At 36.3% G+C, this 21,485-nt stretch overlaps 1 protein-coding gene across 11 annotated transcripts in view; it reads left to right on the top strand.

Moving 5' to 3' along the window:
* mllt10.L (MLLT10, histone lysine methyltransferase DOT1L cofactor L homeolog) overlaps positions 1–21,485 on the top strand; it is a 175,414-nt gene that overhangs the window by 127,930 nt on the left and 25,999 nt on the right. For 10 of the 11 annotated variants that reach the window (XR_005961721.1, XM_041565521.1, XM_041565529.1 and 7 more), the window contains 1 exon segment: positions 7,630–7,808. Coding sequence is in view for 10 of the 11 variants with exons in the window: in XM_041565521.1 (XP_041421455.1) it covers positions 7,630–7,808 (179 nt within the window). In the remaining variant the exon portion in view is untranslated. 11 annotated transcript variants of the gene reach the window in all.

The following is a 21,485-nucleotide window of genomic DNA, read 5'->3' as shown; positions in this document are numbered from 1 at the left end:
TTTTGGCAATGAATTCTCAAAGAATTCTCAAAGCTGATTTGTTTAACAGGATTATAGAAATCTCATTTTGACGGCTAGAAGTTGAAGCCTGCATGACACTATGCAAATGGCACTAAATTGGATGTCACCAAATTCTTAATGACCTTTCTATCTGTTATGCAAAGCAGAGCAAATATTCCTATGTAATGAACGGAGTGTAGATGGGGCATTTCCAGCCTATATTCATATGCATTAGGCACACTGCATACAGTTGTTGTTTTTTGTTTTGTTTTTTAAAGCATTCTCCAGTTTTTATTCATGTCCTTGTTTCCCGTGGGGGGCCCTGAATGTATTTATGAACTAAATCACAGCACAGGATCAATGCAAACATTAACAGCAGAAGAAATAAAAAGTGAATTGTTGCTTATGATGTCCTACCTCATAGTTTCAGCTATGCAGCAACCTATTCTATTTCATGCTCAATATGTTGGTCACTTTTCAACACTTTTTTCAGTTCAGTTGGTTTCAGATCGTTCACCAAAAATAAAAATAAAAATTTCTTTTTGTGACCGTTTTTCTAATATTGAAGTTGAAAGTTTCATTTTTCATCTTCTTATGTCTTTCTTTTATGTTTTGTAAACTGTTCTCAATGGATATCAGTTACTAAGTTTCTTATCTTTGTCCCTGCTATTTTCAGATAGATCACCAGAAATAAGGACTTTTTCCAATTACTTTTCATTTTCTATGTGTCACCATTTTCCTTATATTGAAGTGTAAAGTGTCATTTTTCACCTTCTGAAGCAGCCCTGGGAGGGAGGGGTCGCCGACCTTGTAAACTGTTCTAAATGGATACCTTTAGTTGATACATTCCATTCCTTTGTCCCTGCTGAGCAGAATCTCTGTGTTTCATTACAGGTAGTTGTTAGAATTGATACAATAGTTGCTTATACTCCAGAGATGCTGCTGAGAAATGTATCAACTAAAACATTCAACTTTAAACATAGATTTTGGAAAAACAGTAAACAATAAATAATGGAAAGTAACTGAAAAAAGTCTTTATTTCTGGTGAACAATCTGAACACTGAACTGAAAAAGTGTTTGTAAGGGGGAAAACCCCTTTAAAGGCAGCTGTTAGAATTGATACAATAGTTGCTAATATTACACAGATACTGCAGAGAAATGTATCAACTAATGGAGCAAATTGTAACAGTTCAGAATCTGCACTTGAATTACTGAGCTGCCAGACTCCAACACCAGAGACAGGAACACAAACACTTTAAACATCTGATGTAACAGTCAAAAATAAAACATGGAAAGCAATTGAAAAAAGTTTATTTTTGTTTTTTTCTTTAATTCTGCTGAACAATCTAAAAAGAACTGAACTGAAAAAAGAGTTGACACATTTATTTGTCACATTTATTTATTTATATTTTTGTGCTATTTAGAGCTGATTTTATACAGTATTTTTTAAAGCCAAAACTTTGAAATTGTATTGTTTTTCATTTTTTAATAGCTTCTGCGGGATCTAGACACATTGCAAAAATCCTTGGAAATGTGATTGTGCTAGAGTCCTGCAGCGGGTCGGGTATCCGCAAAAACCTGCGGTACCCTGCGGGTTTTAGGTAGGAATTTCAGAAGCGGGTATAGACGAGGGTCGGCGGTTCTCCGGGTTTGCGGTTTGGGTCGCGGGTCTTCTTAATAGCGAGTTTTACTTCTTTTTTTTTCTGATCACGCCAACTTCCAATGATGTTACTTCCGGTTTCTTGATGGTCAGCGGGTTGCGGATAATGTACTTGCAGGTCTGGTCGGGTAGCGGGTGCGGGTCGGGTTTAACAAATTGGTTCCGCACAGATGCATCAAGGCAACAGTGAATTTCCCTCTATATAGACAACAGTAGGGGATATTTACAAAGCACAGTACAGGGTGCAAAGTGCAAAAAAAAGGACATTTCTTTTGCACATTTATGCCCTGCCCTTCACATATCTGAAATGCATTAAAGTTGCTTTATTGGCCCCAAAAAGTAGATATATACAAGGCAACGTTTCGGACCCCACTGGGCCCTTTCTCAAGCCTTGAGAAAAAGGGCCCAGTGGAGTCCGAAATGTTACCTTGTATGTATCTAATTTTTGGGGCCAATAAAGCAACTTTGATGCACTAATCTTCAACTCTGTGGTGTGCTACAGTGTACCTGGTTTTCTATATGTTTCTTGGATCACAGGCGGATGATCCTCCCATTTAGCACCTTACCCATCAAAAAGGGTTCCTTCTGCGGGTAGAAGCTCTTCATATTTGTGTGGAGTTGATTTGAATTAGAAACTGGAATAGGAATCGGAGAGTGCTTGAATAGTAATTGCATGGACTCCACAAATATGTTTCTAAAAGAGTGAAAAGAAGAATATGTTAATTCATATGTAGCATTGTTTAAGATCTAAAACTCTCTGTTTTCCCATGAGTTTTGGTATAGAGCTGCATCGTTATTGATGGTGTGAGCTGTGATCCCTGTCCATGTGATTGGTTGCTGAGCTTCCACCTACGTTAGAAAGTTCTGCTAAAAACAAGAGAAATGTTGCAATCGGACATGCCTGGATCATATAATATTGGGAAAAAGACCCAACTATTGGATGATTTTGTGGGACCATCTACAAAATAAAGTGACCACCCTTTGACCTGCCATTCACCCTCTTCTTGCATTAGGTGTCAAAGGAAAAGGAGCACTCATTCGACCTCCCTATCTTCCATCATACTTGTCTTTGTGTTCACAGAAGAAGACTGATTGGTGCCAGCCTTAAGAGGCCCCATGAAAGCCTTGTACCTTTCTCTGATTCCCCTGATTGATGCATTTGGTGAATCTCAACAGGATTCATTCAAGTGCTGAAAACCAGTTCACTCGCTCACTCTCTCTTTTGAGTCATCTACCCCTTAGATGCGCAGTTCCCAATCCTGCACAGGGTAGATAAATGAAGTGACTGGATACATTTCACAGATGACTGCTACCCCCCAAAAGCATTTTCTATTATGTATGACCTGAAAAGGAGCACTGTTGTGTCATTGTCACTTTTTAAAATGATTCTCTTGTCTTTTCCTGTTTGCCACACTCTATAAATATTGCTTTGATTTGATTGTACTTTTAAAGGCATTACAGTCTGCAATTACAGTCTTCTGTTCTGATACTTCTTTTAGAAACAATGTTAGGAGTTTACTGTACTTTTTTTTTTTAGAATGTACCATAAATATTACAAAAAAAAAAAAAGTTTGTGACCCCCTTAACAAAAAGTTACAATTATCCATAGAAAAAAATATATATTACAGTTATGGGACCTGTTATCGGTAATGTTTGAGACCTCAGGTTTTCCGGATAATGGATCTTTCTGTAATTTGTATCTTCATACTTTAAGACAATTAGAAAATCATGTAAACATTAAAGAAACGCAATACATTGGATTTGCATCCAATAAGGATTAATTATATCTTCGTTTGGGTCAAGTACAAGCTACTGTTTTATTATTACAGAGAAAAAGGAAATACTTTTTAAATATTTAGATACAATGGAGTCTATGGGATGACTATATATGTATGTATATTAATATATATATATATATATTAAGTAATATAGTACTGCACTCAGAGTGAGAGAAAATATATTACACTCGTGTGTTTCTACAGTATTAAATAATAAAAGTACATGTTTAGGTTCCGTTATCCAGAAAGCTCCAAATTACGGAAAGGCCATCTCCCATAGACTCCATTTTATCCATATAATCCACATGTTCAAAAATCATTTCCTTTTTCTCTGTAGTAATAAAACAGTATCTTGTACTTGATCCCAACTAAGATATAATTAATCCTTATTGAAAGCAAAACCAGCCTCTTGGGTTTATTTAATGTGATTTTCAAGTAGATTTAAAGGTATGAAGATCCAAATTACAGAAAGATCCATTATCTGGAATGCCCCAGGTCCGTGCATTCTGGATAACAGGTCCCATACCTGTATAGAAAATACATTAGTAGATCGATGCATAACTACAACTGCTTCTAGCCAATTATGTTTTTTTTTTATTCATGCTTTGTTTTAGTGATGCACCGAATCCACTATTTGGGAATCCTACAATCCGTGGTGAAAGATTTCGCCCAATACTGAACCTAATCGGAATTCTAATTTGCATATGCAAATTAGGGGCTGCAAAGGAAAAATTTGTTAAAAATTTATCTTTTGTGACAAAAAGTCACTTGATTTCCCTAACCATCACTAATTTACAAATGCAAATTAGGATTCGGATTCTGTTCGGCCAGGCGCAAGTATTCGCCGAATCCTGCTGAAGTATGCCGAAACCCAAACCGAATTCTGGATTCGGTGCATTCCTACTTTGTTTACACTAGGTCTATAAAGGTTTTGCTTACTTGGCTTACATATATTCCTCTGAACTCAGCCCTTTAAGTACAGGTATGGGACCTATTATCCAGAATGCTTGGGACCCGGGGTTTTCCAGATAACGGGTCTTTCCATAATTTGGATCTTTCGATCTAAAGTCCACTAGAAAATCATGTAAAATTAAATAAACCCAATAGGCTGGTTCTGATTCCAATAAATATTAATTATGTCTTAGTTGAGATTGGGTACAAGGTACTGATTTATTATTAAAGAGAAAAAGGTATGTACACATGTATCCACTGCATTTTAATTATGCCCAGAAGGTGATGTTGGTATATTCAGTCGATGGCCGTTAACGTTTTCCATACCAACCATAATGCATTATATACCAATGTGATCGGAGTAAATTAGTATAGTAAATGGCATTAGTAGCCGTTTCTGCAATTTAAAAACAGACGTCACCTTTTTAGCACTCAAACAAATAGAGTAGATTCCCTTCTAATAAAATAATCCACATTTTTAAAAATTTGGATTATTTTATTAGAAGGGAATCTATGGGAGACGGCCATTCCGTATTTCGGAGCTTTCTGTATATATGGTTTCCGGATAACAGATCCAATACCTGTACAATGCAGTACATGTTGGTAGCCTCTTATTTTCTGTGCCTTTGGTATATTTCTTTAAGCTTTATCAAAAGAACCATGCTGCACTAATGCTTTAAAATGGGAAATAATGAAAGTGGAAAGTAATCGTTTTAATGACCAAATTAGCATTTTCTTTGCTTGTCTGTTTCCATCCCATTGTAGTGCAATTAGACAGTGATTTATATGATTTGCCTAAAGGAGGAAGCCAGTAAATATGTTAAGAGATTATTTGATCTACAAACCCTCAGAGAAACATCCAGTAGACTTCTCAGGCTTGATTTTAAGGTTTCATAGTCTTTTGGACATATTTAACCGTTCTTAAAATGCCTTTTGTAATTCGATTGTTTCCAACTGTTTGTTTGCATTGCTAAAAAGGTGACGTCTGTTTTTAAATTGCAGAAACGGCTACTAATGCCATTTACTATACTAATTTACTCCAATCGCATATAATGCATTGTGGTTGGAATGGAAAACGTTAACGGCCATCGACTGAATATACCAACACCACCTTCTGGGCATAATTAAAATGCAGTGGATTCATGTGTACATACATTTTTTAAAATGCTTTTTGCCTCCATATGTGCCCACAGATGTCTAAGAGGCAGGATTACTCTCATGTTAGTTTTCCATTCATACTCCAACTGTGTCCTCACGAGAAATTGCATTTAGTTACTTTTAACATATTTATCCCTGAGAGCATTTTTTTCTCACTCTGACACAATATCCTCATGAGAGTTTGGTCAATATTTAGATGAGAGTAACACCTTATTACTCAAATAACAATATTTTTCCATTGTTACTATTCTGAGTTTTGCTCTGTTTTTACGCTCAGATTATGGGGCAGATTTATCAAGGGTCAACGTGAGAAATAGAATTCAATTTTTTGAGGTTTTTTTTGCCAAAACGGTCAAATTCGACTAGGAAATTGTTAAGATTCAATTCGAGTTTTTTAAAAATTAAATTTTCGAGATTTATCATACACTGGTCCTTTAAGAACTTGAATTAGACTATTCGCCACCAAAAACCTGTGAATTGCTCGTTTTAGTCAATAGAAGATGTCCTGGGATCAATGTGGAGTTGTTTGGAGCCTTCCTGACATTCAAGTTTGTTTCAGAGAAAATACTTGTATCAAGTTTTTAAAACTCAATTCGAATTTGATTCGTGTTTTCGGGCCAATTCACCCGAGTTTGAAAAATTTGATTTGTTTAATAAATTTCGATTGGTCGAATTTAGAATTCATGGGAGTTTTAACTTGAATTTGAAATTCAACCTTTGAGAAATGTGCCTCTTAGGGGGTTATGTACTCAACTCCGAATGAAAAAATCACGAAAAATTTGTAATTTTTTTTTTTATTATTAAACCCTGAGGATGGAAAAGTCTGAATCTGAAAATCCGGCATCTCAGACCTGTCGAGGTTGCATATAAGTCAATGGGAGAAGTCCCAGTGATTTTTTGATGTGTGAAGGGTTTCATGCAATACCCCAAAGTTTTCAGAGATTTCGGGTAAAAAAAGAAAATCTGTTCCCCCTGTTTCGGGAAAATGTAATAATAAATAAGCGTAAAAAACTGGAGCGGGTTTCATCGGAGTTTGTAGCAGAAAATATTGAGATAAATTCGGAGTTTGATAAATAACCCCCTTAGTTTTTCTTACCTTTCAAGGAGTGGTTCACCTTTAAGCTAACTTTTAGTATGTTAAAGAATAGCTAATTATAAGCAACTTTTCAATTTGTCTTCATTATTACTCTATTATAGTTTGCTTTCTTCTGTAGCTACAAATTTATAGTTTTTGCTACTTTTTCTTATTCCTCTTTCTATTCAGGCCCTCTCCTATTCATATTCCAGTCTCTTATCCCAATCAAATCAGGGTTGTTAGGGTAATTTGGACCCTAGCAACCAGATCACCGATATTGCCAACTGGAGAACTGCTGAATAAAAAGCCCAATAACTCAAAAAACGCAAATAATAAAAAAAATAAACACCAATTATATATCTTCCAATTTGAAAAGGGATATCCACCATTGATTTCTGCAGGACCCCGACAGGTTTGAGATGGAGTATTTTCGAATTCTGAGTTTTAGCAGCTTCAGGGTATCATAAATCTTGAAAAATTGGAGTTTTCCCCTTCAGAAGCCCAACCAGAAAAATTCGAGCTCCAATAAATAATCTCCTTAACGTTAGCTACTCTTGAAAGTATTCCTTTGCTATTCTAGTACTAGTATTTCATTAAGCTAGTATCCCATTGCTAGTCATGTTCAGTAATATTTTGGTTTTGTTTATCCAATGAAATCTCCAGTGTAAATAAAATACGGGGTGATAAAGATGTCTAGACTCCTTGGGGCCACTTGCTCTCTTCTGAAACCAGATAAGGCTGTGGGGATGTGTTATCAGGCAGAAAGTTAGTAGCTGGAGAAGTTGCTAGTCTATTGCACTTATCAGTTGCACTCTGTGACAGAACCTGGCAGTTGGCAAAGAAATAAGGATACATATAATTATTTACGCTTTTATTTAATTTACCTGTTCAATATTCCACTTGTGCCAATTTGTTTTGCTGTTCATTGTTCTGCCTATGACATAAGCAGATGCGTTTCTCATTACATATGATAAGCAATGCAAATAGAATGTCTTTTTGTTTTTCAGCAGGTTTATGCAACTGCAATGATGTCCCCACGTCCTTTCCCAGTGCTTTGTCTGGTTCCAGCACTCCAGTCTCCATTTCCCACGTACTACAACCAGCAGCAGCAGCTCATTTGCAGCAAGGAGTCACCTCTTCCCCTTCATCATCAGTCACTGTTTCAGCAAGCACCACAGCAACTCAGGTACATACGCCTTGTATTTGCTCTCCAGCTATAAAAAGTGTGCTGTATGCTGGTGGCAATAAACCAAATTATCATGAAAAAACACTAATCTATACAATCATTGGGATAAGCTTACCGATTTCCAAGTTGGGCCGGGTGCTCATGCCGCAGACCTTCATCATAGGGGAGTAATTCACGACAAAAACAGCATTAGGCAGGAACCAATCCGGAACATACAACAAAAGTAGAATCCAAGAGCCAAAAATTGAATATAAAAATATGATACTTTATTTAACATTACATCTAAAAGAATAATGCCTGACGCATTTCGTGTCACGCAAGGACACTTAATCATAGGCTAAACTTTTTGAAATACACACAAAGTATTTAAAGGAAATATCGGGCTGATCCAATTGTGGGCCCCGTACACTGGGCAATAAGATGACGACTTAATCTGTCTGCAGCTTATATCTGCCCTTATATGACGGCCTTTACAGTGACAAGGAGATGGCCACAGATGAATGTGACATGCACAGATGCATTGGGCAGCAGCAGTAGAACTACTGTGTGTACGTGCCCCAAGAGCAAAAGGGGGTGGAGGGTTGGTCCCTTCCAGAATCCCAGGGCTTCAATAATAAACCTTTGCATTGCAGCCTTAGAGCATTTTATCACACTTTTAAAAAATGCAGCATCTTACCTTTGCAACATCAGTCCTTGAAAATTGAATGTCTATTATAGCCATGGCTAGCAACAACGCACATTCTCCTGAGACCAAAGTATTGTATATAATTGGATGTCTCTTTGTATTCATCCTTTTTTTTGTGTTCAGAGCTCTTTGTGAGGGCTGCATATGTCACAGGGGTAGCTAAAGTGGGCAGGCTAATGAATGCTCATTGAATATAACACATGCCCGATTGAATAAAGTATTTGAGTACTGTATTATCTTCAAGGCTGTTAATTCATTGCAGAGCATAAAACGAATGCAGGATAATATGTATACTGCACGTATTTGTTTTCATATATCCCGTCGACGGGTCATTTTCTCAGCTTTTCTTGCTGGGTTCAGCTCTCTGCTGCCATTTTTCATTTTTATCTTATCCACTAATCATTGTTCTTTTTAGTATGCCTTTAAACTATTGGTGCTGCAATCATTTGTCAAACAAAACATGCACAGCTGTTTACATACCACCCTCTCACAAGAGGTCTCCTTATAAAAGAAAGAGAGCTTGGTAACTATAACAGCATCCAGGAATGCAGGTACTTGATTTGTATGAAAAAAAACACACAGGCGATTATAACCCAACAATGCATGCGGGAATGTACATTTTAAAGGGGTCCTCCACCATTTAAATAAGGTAAGCAATCCAAGCAACTTTGCAATATACTTCAATTAAACGTTTTCAATGGTTACTTTTTTTATGGTCAAAACGGTTAAATCGAATTTGAATAACTCCATAATTGAATTTAAGTTTTTCAAAAAAATTCAGCTTTCGAGAATTATCATACTCTGGCCCTTTAAGAACTCGAATTTGACTATTCGCCACCTAAAACCTGCCAAATTGCTGTTGAAATCCCAGGGGATCATTTTGGAGTTTTTTGCAGCCTTCCTGACATTCAAGTTTTTTTTGGAGAAAAAACTCGAATCGAGTTTTTAAAATTCTAATTCGATTAGAGTTTTCGGGTCGATCCTATTTACCGAGTTTAAAAAAATTAGATCTTTATAATATAATTCAATTGGCCGATTTCATGGGAGTTTTTAAAAAAAAAAACAAAAAAAAAACACAAACGAAAAAGAAATTTGACCCTTGATAAATGTGCCTCTAAGTGTCAGACCCAGGGGGATAAACAAAAACACTCCCTTTACCTGCAAAACCGTTGAACATTTTAATTCATGTATATTGGAAAGTTGCTTAGAATGATGTTTTCCTTTAATATCAGTGGCAGGTATTGGGCATTGTGATCCAGACATGGGGTGGGGGGGGGCTTCATTTATAAACGCTGGGCAAATTTGCCCCTGGGCAGTGACCCATAGCAACCAATCAGTGATTAGATTTTTTCAGCCAGTTGCAGGTTGAACACTGAATCATTTGATTGGTTGCCATGGGTTACTGCCCAGGTGCAAATTTGCCCAATGTTTATTAATAGCCCCATTGCGTTTCTCCACTTTGCTCTTTCTTGACTGAATTGGCATTCCAATGGAATTATAATTGATATTTAATTGGGGATTCTTTTGAGTCTGGCACACTGGAAAATGTCATTAGCAAAGGAGTCACATTTCTGTGTAAAAATAAATAGAGAGATTTATTAAACCTCGACCCTGGAAATAACTTGAATCTAAAACTTGTCATGTAGGAGTCAATGGCAGAGGTCCCTTGAACCATTTTAAGATGTTAATAGCCTGCATGATGTTTGATGAAGGCTTGAACTTCCATGCAAATTTTTCTTAAATTAGAAACCATGCGAGTTGTGAGTTCATTCAAAGTTTAAAAAAACTCAAAAAAATGTGACCTTTGATAAATACCCCCCAAAGTGATCTAAGCATTTTGCAACAGCTCTTAAAGTCGTACACATACAAACGTTCCTTTTCTAAAGCTCAGACTTAAACGGAGGACCTTATGGGCTTTAGGCCAATGACACACAGTGCTATTTGTCGCTCCACACTTTAAAGGGGAATTCACAAAAGTGTCGGTAAAATAAGTAAACCAGAAGTGGCGGTCGACAAATTTGTAAAATGTCGCATGAACGGCAAATTCACAAAGGCGGATGTTACCATCTCTGAATGTCTCGTAAGTCTGTCAATTTTCTAAAATGTCGTATATCTTTTCATCGTACAAACGACATTTACCAAGACTTTTCAAAAGACAATTTGACAGACATTTTCGTTTTGGAGAGCCTAAAGTGTCTGAAAAATTGTCGGTAAAAAAAATGAGTTTACAAGTAATTCTTAAAAATGTCGGGAAAAGTGGCGCCGAAAAAACCACGCCCACTTTTAACGACACTAATTCAAAAGTGTCGTACATGTCGGAAAATTGGCGGAGAAATGCTCTGTGAATTTGTCGGCTGTTGCTACGACACTTTCTACGACATTTTAAAGACATTTTTTCGTTCCCGACACTTTTGTGAATTCCCCCCTTTGTCTCTGCAGCTAAACGCCAGTAAATAACCTGAGATCATGTGATTGCTCAAGTATGCATGCAAAGGTATTTTTGAGCAATTTAAGTGTTTTAACAAAATTCTCAATATTGTCTATTGCAGGGTATTTTGCTTAATTTATTAGCTGCAACAAAGCGACAAAATAGCACAGTGTGTCATTGCCCTTATAGTTTTAAAGTTGTATATGAAAGATCATTACATTTAAAATACAAAGAAATTCAGTATCACTCAAGCTCTTGGTTTATGCTTCAGCTGCAGAACCTTGGAAACTATCAGAGATCTACGAAGTTTCTATTCAGGGGTCTTGGGAACTGCATTTTTGTCTTTTGTCAATATTTGTCTTTATTCAACATTGAGAGGTTTAACCACTATTTGGACTATTCCAACCCTATTTGAAGGGTTGGTTCTAGTGATGTGCGGGCCGGCCCGATACCCGCGGGACTTGTTCGGACAACCGCGCACGGTCCTTTCTGGGTCGCAGGCAGGTGTGGGTTGAACGACCTTCCAAATGCCGCCTTACAACTTCCTGGTTGAAATTTTATAGACATGCGCCTCTCGCCCCGCCCCTTTTGTGACGTCATTGGTTGGACGGGGCAACGCAGGTCTATAAAAGGAACCCAGAAGTCAGGTTTGGGCGGGTGGTGGTCGGAAAAAGCCCGACCCGCACATCACTAGTTGGTTCATCTTTAGGTTAACTTTTAGTATGTTATAGAATGTCTAATTACTAAGCTATTGACCCTCATTTTTTCTTTTATATAGTGTTTTAATTGTTTGCTGCCACCTTCTGACTCGTTCCAACTTTCAAATGGGGGGGTCACTGACCCGAGCTAAAAAATGCTCTGTAAGACTACAAATGTAATGTTATTGCTACTTTCTATTTCTAAACTTTCTATTAAGACCCTCCCCGATTCATATTCCAGTCTCTCATTCAAATCAATGCATGGTTGCTAGGGTCATTTCTACCCTAACAACCAGACTGCCGAAATTCCAAACTGAAGAGCTGCTGAATAACTCAAAAACCACAAGTATTAAAAAAAAAAATGAAAACCAATTGCAAATGGTCTCACATTGTACAGAAAGTTAATTTAAAGATTTAAGAATGGCCTTTATTGTCAACCACAACTTCTTTAGGGGTTTAAATACTTGCTGTTGTCCTATATTTTCTCATTGATCTTCCCCAAAGGATATTTCTATACATTTTATAATTGTATTGGCCTGAATGACAATAGCAAACTTTGGTACAATGGTGAAGGCATCTGAATTCCTTCTTTATTTTGGCAAGCAATTAGATCTTGAGTGTTATAGGAAGAAAATTTAAAATCCACCCCCTCCCTTTTTTTTTTTTTTTTTAAATGAAGGAAGAGCTAGAGGGTGTGGGGGTAAAAGCAGAAGGAATTTGGAACGAGAAGGGGAATTGTTGGTTAGCATGTGACCCAACAGGAAGAACAAAGGCATCCCAGTACTAGAGTAATCCTGTATTCGCTCTAATTAAAATCCTTCCAATCTTATTTAGCCCTTGTTCCAGGGAGATTGGCTTCACATTGAAATGATCATTCAGGGCGAGTGAAGTGAAGGCAGTTGCATGATTGGGCCCGGTGCTGCATGCTGAGCCAGCTGCATCTCATGTTTGCCTCTTAGCACTAAATGCTTTCTGCCTCCGAGCTGAGGCTTATTTAGTTTGGCTTATCTGGTGCTGCTGTAGCAACCATCAGTCTCCAGGCAACCGAGCCACATTGACCTCTTCATTGAACTGAGTGTAGCGGGACCTCAATTTAGCTGCCTGAGACAATAGTGATGGAGTTGAATGTGAAAACCATGTGGTCTAATAGAATTTCCGGTTCTTTATTCACCCCCCCCCCCACGCCTTTAATATTAAACAATTTTGACGGTATTAAACTGCTAATCAAACGATTCACCACTTTATTTCACCTGCGTTTGCGGATTTCAGGCAGCGGCTGCCTCTTCTTTATATTTCACCTTCTTTCCAAGTTTATATTTATGCGTCAATAGGGTCCATGATTCCATTCAGCTTCTTCAGAAAGTCGATTTCAGGTCCAGAGTGTATTAAACTAGAAGCACCGCGTCATGTTTCCAAATCTAAATCTATATATATATATATATATATATATATATATATATATATATATATATATATATATATATATATATATATATATATATATATATATATATATATATATATATATATATATGTTATTCCAAACCTAGTTTCTTGTTTTCATTTCAGAAATATCAGTGAACAAAAACTCATATACGCCAGATGGTGTGTTCGTTTTAAATATTTTGGACTATGCCATAACATAGAACTAATGTTTTTTTTATACGGTTTCAATTGCCTGAAACCAAATAAGATGTTGTAGTCTATCTAGCAGGGAAAACCATTTTTAAATTCTGCCAGAATTGTTAACATTCAGAAATCGTTATTTCTATACAAACCATGCAAAAACGAATACATTGATTATAATATGGTTTCCACCCCAATAGCAAGGCCTGTACAGTAAAAGTCCAGTTTCTTATACACAGATGTGTGGAAGCCCCATATAACCAATGCATACCAGGTGCAGCATGCATGCCTATGTACTTTAATAGAGTGTTTCAGTGTAAATGCCAGTTTAATGGCGTCGCACCCTATCATTAACTGTTGCGGTAATTTAATATCAAAAGTGATATTTCTTTGATTTAAATAAAGAAAAAAAAAATGAGGTGTGTTCGCATGTAATTTGGAGGCACAAAGCAACATTTCCCCTGCCCAGCATTGTTCAGCTGAATTTTCCCATAATAGTAACACAATGATGGAATGACATTGAGCTGAAGGAAGATATCTGTGGTCTTAAAATGTCATTTAAATAGACTGTCTGTCAGTTATAATGTCTGCTCGCCTTCAGCTCTCATAAAAATCTTGCCTTTCTTGGTGTCACCGGCATGAGCTTAATAGCATGTCAGAGTTTTAATTTTTGACAGTTAATTCACTTGCAGACAAAATGACTAGTAAAGGTAGAAATGGCTGACTACATGGCAGGGGGTCATTTGTTTTTGATTCTTTGAGTTATGTGAAATACAGAGTTGCTGGTTAAAAAACGACTTTTCTTTTTACATGAGTTTATGTATAAATTTTAAAGAATGTTTATTAACAAGCATATTTCATATGATTACAACCAAGTTTTTAATACCTCCAAAAGCGGTTATATTTTATTAATACACAGGGTAGTGTTCTTTTAGGTGATCCATTACAGCATTAAACGTGTAAACATCCAGACTTTGGGACAAATTCTGTTCATGTTTTTTAAACTCCAATATCTGCACTCAGAGCTGACAGCAGTAGTATTTGTACCCGGTGATCTGAGCATTTCATTATATTAATGGCTGACTCGAAGAGTTTCATACTCCCAGCCACCAAACAGTTCTTTAAATGTTGTTTATGGTCTCTGATGTTCTATATTGATGCTCACTTTCCTTTTACTTCATTGTTTTAGGAAATTAAATCAGACCTAATATACCTACACTCAGGGTTATTTATCAAAGGTCAAATTGTTTTTTCCATGAAAAATTTGAGTTTTCGGGGTATTTTGCAGTTAAGAATCAAATTTTCTGGTTATAAAAACCTTGAAAAATGTGTTCCATTGTGTGATCCATTTGAAGATTGTAATAGCCTTCATGATTGAGGTTTTTTTTTTTTCGTGGGTTTCACTCGAAAATGCAATCAATTAGTGCAATTTGAGTTTTCCCCCCCGAAAACTCGATCAGTTTGAGTTTTACAGCTTTTCACCCAAACTACACTGATTTGAGTTTTTTTCTTAAATCAGAAACCATTCGAGTTGAGTTCATTCAAAGGTCTAAAAAAGCTCACAAAGCTCTGCAATTTGACCTTTGATTAAAAAAAACCCTAAATTTAAAAAAAATCATTCATAATATTTCAGTATACAGATACTGCAGAATACTGTTATCAGTTTTAATAAAGATATTTGCCATGGAAAATCACAATTTTTTTATCTCTTGTATTATGATGTATGCTTCTCTTCAAAAGTACTATTATAAGTTCATTTTTTTTATTGCTAGTGCCCGCTAAAGAACATACATTTGTATTAATCCTTGAAGTCACTTAAAATATTTTTACGTTTTAGAAAGGAAATCACATTTATAGCAATTGAGAATTGTTCGATTTTGTAAATTTTCTGTGTTTCCCAAGTCATGGCCAGTCTATGTCTGCATAAAAGATATTAAAATATAAAATGGAAAACTCCCCCTTTGGACAAACATCACAGTTTTATGACGATACTGAATATTTTTTTATTTAATTCTATAATTCACCATCCAATAGGCAATCCCCCCCCCCGTACAGCAAAAACTCATGATCTCTGTTTTTTTGTGCAGTCTGCCTCTTTCTACTGACAATTCAGGCTTAATTCACTTACAGCCCAACGCAATGACAATATTCCCCACAAGGTTGATCTGGATAGTTTTTTTGCAGGTTTTCTGCAAGTCCTGCATGTTTGATCAAAGCAATCCAACCTCTTGCAACTATAGCACATAACATTAGTGGCATCAAAAGGAGAATGGGAAGATCCGATGTTTAGGGCTGCTGAGGTTATCACTGTTATGTGTATATTTATTTTAAAAAAAATCCTTTTTTTTCCTTCTCTTTGTTACAAGGTTTTTTATTTTTATCTTCCAATGGCTTCTAATGATTGTATTAGAAACCAAGCACTGAGCAAATGTATAATTTGGTTAATTCACTTTATTTATCAGGGAAGCTCTTCCATTTTCACTGAATGGGACTGTTTATTTGTTTAAATACTTTCGAGATGACTAGTGATTTGAGACTTTAACACACTGGGCGCCAGCAACTCTCCCTGTTGACCAGGAGGTTAACTCTGTCCCATCTCAATACAAATAAATGCACAGGAAGTGACCAGTCTACGTGACCCCCATTTAGTTTTTTTCATCACAGAAGACATAGAAGAATTTAAAAGAGAGAGGATTTAAGCAAACAAGCATACAACGCGCTGTTCATCTGATTGAAAGAGTTCAGATTCGCTGACTGGAGGGGAAAATTAAAACAGGAAAAGAAAACTTACATGACTTAGAGTAGAGCAAATCTGCGGAGTGTTGAAGCAACCGCCAGTATCATATGAGATCTTCTGTAAATTGTATTTAGCACATCAACTGCCTCCGTTATCAAGTAACAAAATCCCCCACTATAGAGTAATAAAATAAGAGGCTTATTGATGGTGTATAAACTGATTAAAGCAGTCTCCAAGTTGGTTTTCCATACATGAGATGACACCAGAGAATACGGTGGAAGAGAGTTCAGTAATGGTTTAAGTACAATGAAATCCCTCCCCCTTCTTTATGGAAACTCAACTTGCAGGCATTTTAGCATTAGCCTAAACAATGGATCTGAATATGTTAAGCCCCTAACAATTAGGGAGCAGTTTGGGGCATTGAATAATGTCGAATGATGCAATTGAATCTGACAGCTTCAACAGTCAGCCCCCTCATGGGACCTGAAAGTTGTTCACACTTGGTTTCATCTCTCATCACACGCTGAGTATTAAAGCTCTAGTTGTCCGGAGCCTAGGCAAAAAAATGTGGGGGCTGCTAGGAAAAAAAAATTTTTGGTGTTGTGCAAATTTAACCCTCGGGTTCCTCCCACATATTAAATAGGACCTGCCCAGATTCGACCAATAAATTCTGTTATTTTATGTAGTCCACACATGCCACTGGAACATTGTGACGTTGAATTTAATATCTGCTTAGAAAGTAATTACCCCCCTCCCCAAAGTCACAGCTTTTATGTGACATACTTTGTATCCCTTGTGTGAAAAACGTTGTTAGTGTGAACTGTTTTTAAGTTGCAGAAGTCGCAGAGTAAAGATTGCTGACCAAGTAGTAAACTCGTTAGCAGTTAAAATAACGAAATCACTCAATAATCACGTGTTCTCTGCTTTTGTACCAATACATAGACACTAGGTACCTATGGATTGCATAAACATGCTTTAGCTCTTTGTCATGCATATTGGTACCCTTGGAAACTCTCCTCTACTGAGGTTTACACTAGCACTGATTCTGAATAGGCTTTGCATAATAATGCAAACGAACCAGCGTTTTATTATATACCAGACATTAAGGGGGTTATTTATCAAGGTCCGAACATCAAATAATTCGTAGTTTTCGGAGCAAAAAGAAAAACATTTTTTGAGATTTATTAAACTCCAATGGTCTAAAAACTCAGAATCCGAAACCCTGGAATCTAAAAGCGCTCGAGGTCCTGTATAAGTCAAAGGGGAAGGTCCCAGTGTCTGCACTGATGTCCATACCGATATCCGATGATTTCGGGGTTTCGGCACAAAAAACTCAATTGTAAACAATTTGGAGTTTACAGGGAAAGCTCCAAAGTTTGCCCGACCCTATTTTTTCATAAATAAGGTCCATTTGGGAATTCGGAGTTGCTCGACGTTTGATATGAGAAATACTGAGATAAATTCGGACCTTGATAAATAGCCTTCCACCTGTTGTTTAACTACAGCTCCCAGCATTCCCTGACAGACTTCAAGATGCTAGAAGTTGCAGAATGCTAGAAAATGTATTGGGCACCTATACTTTTATTCTTTTTCTAGTTCAGTTGTGTAGGAATCTTCGTAATGCAGGTACGTGTAGGATCCCTTGTCCGGAAAGCTGTAGTCTAAATTACAGGAAGGCCACCTCCCATAGAATCTATTTTAAGCAAATCTAATTATTCAATGATTTGTTTTTTTCTGTAATAATTAAACGGTACCTTTTGCAATTGATGCAACTAAGTTCCTTGAGTAAAAACAATCCTATTGATTTTATTTCATATTTAAGTGTTCCGAAACATGCAAAGACTACTGATCCAGAACGCACTTGTCCCAATCCAGCCATATATCTTGTAATCACCAATTAGAGTGCAACATTACAATAAATATTCATTTTATTACTGAATATTAGCAGGGCTCATTAACCATTCGAGTCCAAAGAAATCCGTACAATTTGTAATGGCTTTTACATACAATGCATTATTCTGTAAGTGCAATAAATGCAGCAGAAGGGACATGGATGTGCTCTAACACACTCATTCAGTTGGCTCATCGTGTATTTGGCACTCCTATTGCAAGCAAGCAAAAAATAGTTTGGCACCCCAAGTACAGAAGTCTTGAAATAATGCTGAATCTTATCAGCATGAGCATCCACTGTGTATTCCTTCCTATTTGGCACTTGGAATAATAAATCACTTGGGGGAAATTTATTTAACCAAGATTACATCAGTACGAACATTCCATATCCTTTCCATCCCTGAGGCACTTGAGAAAAGCTAAATAATCACCTTCAAACTGACACCTAACCAGTAATCTCTGCAATATTGCTATTCTGCATAACAAAAAGTTAAATGGCTAGAGGTTATTTTTTTGTTACTTTTGAAAAGAAGATCATGAGTGTAAGATTTTTAGGCAGTGTGTGTTTCCTAGAGGCAGAAAAGATTATTTTAACCTTTTTATCATTTCATTTTACTTTACTGCGCTGCTTTAAAATGTAATTATTTTTTAAAAAAAATGTTGTGTATATTAAACTTAATTCCTTAGTTTCTCTGTTTATCACAACTTGTTGATATTGTGAGCCAGACAATATTCTTTAATATAATCTATCATGAAATCCCTTCAAATTATTGGCTAGGAGTCTGAGAATGGAGATTTAGGGGCAGATTTATCCAAATCCAAGAAACTTACTAATAACTTTCTTGATATCTCTTGTAAAATCATTTCTTGAAAAAATTTTTTTGATCTCTTGTTATTTATCCTTTGCTCTAAAAATAATTTCTAGCAGTGTTCCCATAGGCTTTAAACTTTAATGGTAAAGCAACTTGACAGTTCTTGCGGCATGTCTACAATTCTCGAGTTAGTGGAGTGATAGGAAGATGTGCTTATTGGTTTGAATGGATCTCAGCAGGTTTGAGCCGTTTTTAAGTTGAAAAACCCCCTCAAAAAAAGGAATAAATGTAAAAAAAAAAAAAAAAAAAAAAATCTTTGACTTCGGGGAAAACCATGATATTTAGTCGATTTAATAAATCAACCCCTTAGGATGTTTAGGAGCATTGCTAATAACAGGCTTGCAACCAAATAACTTTCATTTCAGATGAAAAAGCACCAGCATGAAATGTAACTATCGCCATCAACGATACAATAATTTTAATATTACTTATTAATAGAGACACTTATGAATTTGGCACCTAAATTAATGTTAAAATAGAAAGTAATATAGAAAGGAACATGTTAAATAAATCTAATTTTACAAATAAACATATTAGAGAAAACGCATATATGTCAAATTAAACCTTTTTAGAATATGAATTAGCTGCCAGGACAAAATTATAAAATACATATAGCCTTTATTTCACTCTTATTCTAAAGATATTTTATGGTACATAAGTTTGTTATAGCTTGTTATATTTTTAAATGCTGTATCTTCAGATTATTGGTTGTCTTAACCAGAGATGCCCTAGGCTGCACTGTTAAAGGATGTGTGTGATCAGAATCAGGAGTGTATATTCCAAATTTTTCTGCAACATTGCCGTTATTCATCTAAGGGAAGGTACAAGTACATTTACACTCATATTGGCAGTTTCTTGCTCTCAACTGTAGCCCGTTGTCTGACAGTGGCAAAGCAATGGGCGTTTTATATTAACTGCTTACATCTTGGAAAAACTGACTCATTCCTTCAGAATATCTGGTGCTGTTGGAGTTAAGAGTTGGCAGGATGAAACCAGTAAAAACGAATGTCCAAGAAATATGCTATTAATGTCACTCATTTAGTCATTTTGTCAGCAAATGTAGTGACACCTTTAAACATAAATATGCCCTGTCATTCAGGAATTATACCCGAGAGAGACCAGGCCCTGTGACAAGAGGAGAGGCTGAGAACGTGGCTCAACCTCACATTTTCCTCTCAAATTATATTTAATAATTGGGCAGTTTAGCAACAGTGCATTCAGTTACATAGTTAAATTGGGTTGAAAAAAGACAAAGTCCATCAAGTTCAACCCCTCCAAATGAAAACCCAGCATCCATACACACACCCCTCCCTACTTTTAAAGTTGCAAACGATAGATAGATGGATAGATAGATAGATAGATAGATAGATAGATAGATAGATAGACAGACAGACAGACAGACAGACAGACAGACAGACAGATAGATAGATGCATAGATAGATAGATGCATAGATAGATAGATGCATAGATAGATAGATGCATAGATAGATAGATGCATAGATGGATAGATAGATAGATAGATAGATAGATAGATAGATAGATAGATAGATAGATAGATAGATAGATAGATAGATAGATAGATAGATAGATAGATAGATAGATAGATAGATAGATAGATAGATAGATAGATAGATAGATAGATAGATAGATAGATGGATAGATAGATAGATGGATAGATGGATGCATGGATAGATGGATGCATGGATAGATGGATGCATAGATAGATAGATGCATAGATAGATGGATAGATGCATAGATGGATGCATAGATGCATAGATGGATGCATAGATAGATGGATGCATGCATAGATAGATGGATAGATAGACAGAGCAGGGCATCAGGCTAAGAAAAAAGGAAGGTTTGCTAAGCAGTGAGTATGATTGTGCTGCGCGGGAGTGCCATTGTCAGGCTAACAGAAGAGGATGCATGGCTTGGGCAGGGAAGGGCAGAGAGCTGCAGTCAGAAGTGGTGTCTCAGAGGAGAGTGATGTGTGGAACAGCAGGGTATGTTACTCCTTCACTGGTAAATGTCAGAGTCATCACTAGGAATTAGTGTAGAGTCAGTCAGGCAGTTATTAGTATAAAATGGCAGAGAGAAGTTTGCTCAGCACTTCTACCTACTTCTACCTACAGTTATATGTATTTGCACACTTGTCTAAAAGCAGTCTGTGCTTCCAGTGTTATCCACACATGTGGTATGTGCAAACTGAACAGATTTAACCTTTTGTAATCCTTTTTTGGCATTGGTAAGCCATAACTCACATTTTATTTTCTTATACGGGAACTGGAACCAAGGTAAATAAACCCTTAAATGTGTTGTTCACCTTTGAGATAACTTTTAGTATGATGTAGAGAGTGCTATCCTGTTGCTGTATTCTGTATTCTGCAATTGGTTTTTATTTTTTTTATTATTATTATTATTATTATTAAGGTTTTTGAGTTTGTTAGCTTTTTATTCAACAGTTCTTCAATTTGCATTTTAAGCAATATGGTAGCTAGGGTCCAAAGTACCCTAGCAACCATGCATTGATTTGAATAAGAGACTTGAATATGAATAGGAGAGACCTGAATAGAAAGAGCAGTATTAAAAATGATCAATAACAATGCATTTGTAGCCTTTTCCGAAGGGGTCAGCGACGCCTATTTGAAAGCTGCAAATAGTCAGAAGAAAAAGGTGATTAACTATAAAATTATAAAAAATAAATAATCAAAACCAATTGAAAAGTTGCTTAGAATTGACTT

The sequence above is a fragment of the Xenopus laevis genome, chromosome 6L (genome assembly GCF_017654675.1).
Source record: "Xenopus laevis strain J_2021 chromosome 6L, Xenopus_laevis_v10.1, whole genome shotgun sequence".
In the NCBI taxonomy this organism is placed as follows: Eukaryota; Metazoa; Chordata; class Amphibia; order Anura; family Pipidae; genus Xenopus; species Xenopus laevis.
Note: the sequence above shows the minus strand (reverse complement) of the source record. Positions and strands in the feature narration are given on the sequence as shown.